Source organism: Momordica charantia, assembly GCF_013281855.1.
Source record: "Momordica charantia cultivar OHB3-1 chromosome 5 unlocalized genomic scaffold, Mcharantia_2.0 BLBB01000005.1, whole genome shotgun sequence".
Classification (NCBI taxonomy): Eukaryota; Viridiplantae; Streptophyta; class Magnoliopsida; order Cucurbitales; family Cucurbitaceae; genus Momordica; species Momordica charantia.
In genome coordinates, this window is record NW_028275163.1 from 4162508 (window position 1) to 4168507 (window position 6000).

The 6000-nt window shown below is 37.0% G+C and overlaps 1 protein-coding gene across 3 annotated transcripts; it reads right to left on the reverse strand.

Annotated features, from left to right (window-relative positions):
* Window positions 1-352: 352 nt before the first annotated feature.
* Window positions 353-4640, reverse strand: ECR1 (E1 C-terminal related 1). 3 transcript variants are annotated; one of them, XM_022282388.2, is made up of 11 exons: window positions 4310-4640; window positions 4039-4202; window positions 3347-3549; window positions 2990-3222; window positions 2848-2910; window positions 2711-2767; window positions 2327-2448; window positions 1654-1771; window positions 1209-1485; window positions 841-873; window positions 353-699 (listed from the first exon to the last, which is right to left on the reverse strand). In XM_022282388.2, exons 1-11 carry the CDS (start codon window positions 4409-4411, stop codon window positions 680-682), a joined length of 1392 nt encoding a protein of 463 aa, XP_022138080.1. In that variant the 5' UTR covers window positions 4412-4640; the 3' UTR covers window positions 353-679. The 3 variants fall into 3 exon arrangements, with proteins under 3 accessions (XP_022138080.1, XP_022138079.1, XP_022138082.1); XM_022282387.2 differs by having other exon boundaries at window positions 841-927; XM_022282390.2 differs by lacking the exons at window positions 353-699; window positions 841-873 and having other exon boundaries at window positions 991-1485; window positions 4310-4638.
* Between the last annotated feature and the right edge of the window lie 1360 nt (window positions 4641-6000).

A 6000-nucleotide genomic window follows, 5' to 3' on the forward strand; every position in this document is an offset into this window, starting at 1 on the left:
CGATTGCATTTGCATTCTCCAAAAACATATACAGAGATGTTTGGCACATAGTTTTGATAACCCAACGATTGAGAGAGACTAAATTTGTATGATCCGTTCATATTATGTGGAAAAAGTGTTATAGATGAGGCCAACATGAACTTAACTCAACAATAATTAATACCTGTGTCTGATCAAGAAATCAGAAGTTCGAATCTCTCGCCTCACTTGTTGGTGTTATGGATGAGTAAATCTATAGTCTAATAAAAAATGAAAACAAACCCATATACTAAATATAAAAGTCTTTTTAACACATCTCATTTCCTGTGTTTTCAGGAAATACATAAAAATATTGATATGGAAAAGGGAATCAAATCTCCTAACGAACATGATATATTGCAACTCTTTTTCAAAAGCTCATTAAAATCCATATCACTAATTTTCATCCACTTTAGCTTTACAGTGAACCCAAATGTGCAAAGTACTAAATCAATAATCATGGTAGTAGTAGGGTTCCACATTTTCACTCGGTTTGCTAGCTGGTTGGGGGACCCTCCATGTTTGCTGCCTAACATCTTGTGCATTGGAGGCCCCTCAAGAAGATGTTAGATCAAAGGGTTCTTTCTTTCTACTATAGCATTAAATATTCAGCATCAGTAATATCTCTTGGTTAGTCGCCTGTCTTCAGCAAGAAAATCCATCAAGATTTGGGATCAGCAGCTGGTGAGAGAATTCATAAAGACAAACAGTAGTATTTAGTTGTTTTCTCTCTCTTCTACTTAACCAGATAAAAACAATCTTCCCAAACCAGAGGATTAGTAGTAAAATTATTCAATATACAAGCAGCGACAAATTTGTTACCTAGTTTTCCCAGTTGAAGCTGACACAAATGGCCTGAAACAGCACTGAAACATGCATCATCAACCAGGAAATCTTCGCAAATATCCACTATGTTAAGTCACAATCACTGTTAGTAGTTAATTTTCACATGGTTGCTTGAAGTAAGAGGGATGAAAGAAGTAAATCATTGTGCAATACATCAGTCTCTGGCAACAAATTCACAGCTCTATTGTTCTTTTCAGGAATCTTTTGACAACAAAAAAATTGTACAAAATGGGAATAGATCCGACCCCACATCAAACTTTTTCCATTAATTTCCATGTAAGAGGGGAGAGAGTCATCTGACTCAAATTTGGAAATATAAATGAAATGTAAACATTAAGCCCCACCTGCAGTGTCCATATCTGTAACACCGTCAACACCCTTAAAAGCCACACGTAATTTTCGGAGACATGAAGTTTTCTTATCATTCTTAGAAGCTACACCAGTCACATGGACTACATCTTTCAAAACTTTGCCCATCAAGTCAAAAAGTGGAACACTCAAATTTGATCTGGTCATCTCTTCAAGTACAGGAGGCGCCTGCATGTATAGATTCTTCCCTCGATGCGTGACGCTTGCCTTCGATAACAAGAGCTTGGGATGATCTTCTAGCAGGTCAATGAACTGTTTCACACAAATTTAAATTGGGAGTGACGTCATGAAGCCATTAAGAGATTTCTCATCATCTGAAATTTACTAACAGAGCAGCACTTGAAATACAAGATCAATAATAGTGATATGTCTGAAACTCTGCACATAACATGTAGAAGTGGGATAAGCTAAATAACAGACCTTTTGTAAAGTAATTGAAGAATCCAGCTCAATAAGAACACCTGGACCACATACAAGACAGTCCTTATCTCTTACAAACTCGGTCACTTTAGTGTGGAGACCTTCTGCACCATTATATCTGGAAAAGGATCATTTCGAATTAAATTCTATGCATTTGCAAATTTAAGCCACAAATAAAAGGAAACAATGGAAGAGTATTAAATCCCATCAGAAAGACAACCAGGATATACAATAAAACAAGTAATAACATCGTAAATTGTGTGTCATTCACATAAAAGCCTAGATTCAACTTCCAACATGGACATAGTACTTGTTATAGAAACTGCCAAATTAATAGAAGGAAAAGATTGGTAAACCAGAAAACGTGTAGTATACTAACTAGGCATTAGATGACTTGCACTTCAAGAATAGAATAATAAGAATAATTAGGAGAAGGATGGATGAGAAGCAGAACTTTCAGATCATATTGCAAAATGAAAAAACAAGCACTGAAAAAATGCTGCACGCGATAAATCCAAATGACTCATTGCAGCTTGACGTGTGATGTAATCTACTCATACAATTTAAGTAAGAAATAAAGAAAACCCACTATTACGTTGCACCAGAAAATTATTATCAATATTTAATTAAAATGAAAAGGCATCATCACATGGTTAAAGTAAACAGTACACACGTTAAGTAGTTGGATAGAGTTTTGCTGCATCCTGATACAATCTTCAATGTTTCTAGTGCACATGCAGCTGATATAATTGCATTGGTGGAAGCGATGGCAGGTATGATATTCTTCACAACGCCCTTAAACAACATTTAGAAAATGTAAATCAGATATAGCTGCATTTGTAACAGAAAGTGAGTAGTAACTATCAACTTTCTCATAAGAATTAATTAAGAAAAACTAAAAGTAGTTAATAAGCACTTTCTAAAAGAACAACCATAAGATAAAGATAAAAAAAAATAATAAGAAAACTTCTCAATGAAATCGTGGCTTTTCATAAAAAATAATAAGAAAGCGTCAATATATCACTATTGATGTGAAAATTCCCAGACTAATATGTACCTGAGTTAGTGAATATGTAACTCCCGGAATGCCAAAAAGCTCGGCTCTCTTAACAGCCTATAGACGTGGAAATATAAATTAGAAGTTTAAAATCACTAATTGAAAGGAGTTCCCGGATCGTATGGGAATTTATGTACCTCGTTATAAACCCACTTCATATGCACTGGATCATCTGGATCAAAAGTTTTTCCACTATGAACCTAAAAGAAAAGGTATCAGAAGTCCCAAAACTGATACATTCACAACCATCAATGAAAAACATGGTAACTGACATATTACCTCATCCCATTTAATTAGGTGGGCATACTCGATACAATGAGCAGCAGTTCTAGGAGTTTCTGCTAGAGTACATAAAGGAAACTTTACTTGAGGTGGAAAAAGCCAAATGGTACACTCAAAGCATGGTGTGACCCCTGGCAAAATTACCCTTGCATGGCCCTTAAAGCCTTCAGTTCCACCATCTACCATTGGTTTAATTGTTTCTTCCAATGGACTATCATCAGAATCATACTCTAGACATTGCAAAGAGAAAAGAAAGTCAAGAAGTTCTCGTTCATCATCATGCCATTGATATTTAACGAAAGCAAGATAGATAAAAGACATAAGGAAAATATAGAAAGTTAAAGAATAGCATACCAAGGAAGCTACAAGCTACAGCATTAATGTAACTTCGAGCTTCAATGGAATCAAGGCCAAGTGCAATAATGTGGAAGTCATTGTAAAATTCAATTTCCTTGTCCTCGATCCGGCAAAAATGTGGCACAATATTGACACCACTAACTCTCTCCATAACACGTTTTGCAGCCACCTCAGCTTTTGGCTTACCGACATCTTGAAGCCTACAAATGCTACCTAGCGTCAAGAATCTCCTGAACGGCATACTCAATCCTAGCTTATGACTATTGTAAAGTATATGCAGATGTACGTAAGAGGAAATAAATCAGCTGCAGTGTAACTCAAACTAGCTTCTATAGCGTCTCCAAATAAGAAAATGTTAAGTGATTGCAATCAACTGCTGGATAATTCAAATTGGCAAAAAGGAAAAAGCATTTGATCCGTCGTATTAATTGATTCGGTGCAGATTTTGCACTCGTGATATCATAAATATACATCAGCAGTCAGTAATGGGTAATTCGAAAATATAGATTAATTTGACAAGTCCTTACTGCGCAGTATTACCCCTACAAAGTGTCAAAAAAGCCACCATGAAAGCAACCAACTTCAGATTACTACCCCCGGGGCCCCGGTTCTTAAAAAAGTAGAAAATATAAAATATACTACGAGTAGAACTCTCAAAATACAGATAAAGTCAAGAAAATAGGTGGAACCTGAAGAGAAATTGACGATTGAGATTAGTCACTTCGATACGATCCATGTCAATAACTTCCAGATTCCGAAAACCCGACAAAGCCAAGTCCTTAAGGAGCTCGCAGCCCAACCCGCCAGCTCCTACGACCAACACTTTCACGTACTGTTGAAGGTCATCCCTCAACTGTAGAAAGAAAACAAAAAAAATTAACTTAGCCATAAAGGGATTGCGGACCAGATATTGAAGACGAGGTGTTCGACAAAATGTCGGAGAGAAGAAGGAGCACCCACTTGGGAACCAGGCTCAAAATTGGCGCCGATGAGATTACCGGGCCTAAGAAGGAGCTTATCTAGGTCCCTCGATCGACTAGATTGGACGACAGAGCCCGCCATTAGAAGCCTTTCAGCGCCGACTCTCGAGTCCCGGAGGAATTTCTCGCAGTGTAAAGAGTAGAAGAGAGAGCAAAAAGGGCGTTTTTCCGGTGGCAGTGTAATGGGTAGCGGCGGAAGTTCGGAATTGGACGGAAGTGGAAGTAGCTTGATTTTCACGCAGGATTGAGTCGCCGTTCGTCGTATCGCAGCGCCCTCAACTCAATGGCCATTGTTAAAGTCCAATCCCGCGCGTCGGTCCAATGTTTTTATTTATTTTTTTATTTTTAATTACTTTTTCGGGATAAGTTAAAAACTTATTCGGCAAAATCTAATTTGTTTGATAACTTTTTTTTTCTTTTTGCAGTCTTATTTTATTTATTAATTTAAAATTTTCTTATATTATAACAATGATGATGGAGAGATTCAAACTCTCGACCTCTTCTTAGAGACCGATGTCAATTACCGCGGAACTAAATTCATATGAGTTAATTGATAAGATATGTTACTTTTAAGTTCAAATTCGAATGCACTCAACACAGATGCAGTTTGATGATGCAGCTTGTGCTGGGTGGCAACAGCCCCACCTCCACAGTCAGGATTCTCCTCCTCATTTTTACAAGGATTAACATCAATTCATCTCAATCAATCTTTTAAGATGATTATTCAATAGATTCCAATTGTCAATTGTTTTTCTCAGAGTTTCAAATAATGTCAATTACAACTTAAATTATATATATAACTTTTGATAATTTGGACAGTAAAGCTCTAATATTGAACTCAAACTCGAGAAAAAGCATCTGATATTCAAAATATTGAAGAACTTTCAGCTGTGACTCTTCAGATCAGAGAACTCCTTTTTCAGTTTCCAAATGAATTTCCCCCCCTTCTTAGTTTCTTCTGCAAAATTATGAACTGATTCTCTTGAGCCCTTGCCTCTATCCTCTCCCTTTCTTTCACAAGCTGCAGATATAGCTGATGATACACACAGTCATGAGAATGAGTTATGCTGCAAAACACATATCTCAGAAGTCGAACTACAGTCGCTCTTCCCTTTCGAACAATCTGAACCGTGCTTCGATGACGGTTTTCTTTGCCATCTGTCTACTACTACTACATTGCCAGCAAGTGAAGCAAAAGAAGCTTAAACTGCAGAGAACGGGTACTGATAGGGTCTGGTTTGGTGCTTTTGTTAAACGTGACCAGGAGACACACCGCCCCCTCAAGACCAGCTTCAGTAGACTTCAATGATCTCTCTAATCCCGTTTCGAATTCGGGATCTCGGACATCATTCAATCAAGTAATTCTATTTGAAGGCCAATGATGTGAGAGACTTTTTGCCATGATAAATCAGAGTGTGAAAAGCCTATCCAAAAATTTTCACAACCCAATCATGTATGATAGAATCATAGAAGATTTGGCTTTTCCAACTCTTTAGGCTCAAAGAGACAGAGAAGATGTGCACAAACTAGATTTACATCAATTTCTAATCTTAACTAAATCTTCAGACTTTTATTTGTATCAAACATCACCATTTTTTCAATAATACATGATACCAGAGTGGATGATCCACTCATTCATAATAGAAATAACCCGTGGGAAATCTTTTGATA

Excerpts from the sequence above, each read along its gene's own strand:
- ECR1 (XM_022282387.2), bottom strand. The coding sequence starts at position 4,411 with ATGGCGGGCTCTGTCGTCCAATCTAGTCGATCGAGGGACCTAGATAAG. Across the intron at positions 1,772-2,326 it reads ACTCTATCCAACTACTTAAC|ATATAATGGTGCAGAAGGTC; the intron begins GTGTGTACTGTT and ends ATCCTTTTCCAG. Across the intron at positions 1,486-1,653 it reads CTTCAATTACTTTACAAAAG|TTCATTGACCTGCTAGAAGA; the intron begins GTCTGTTATTTA and ends TGTGTGAAACAG.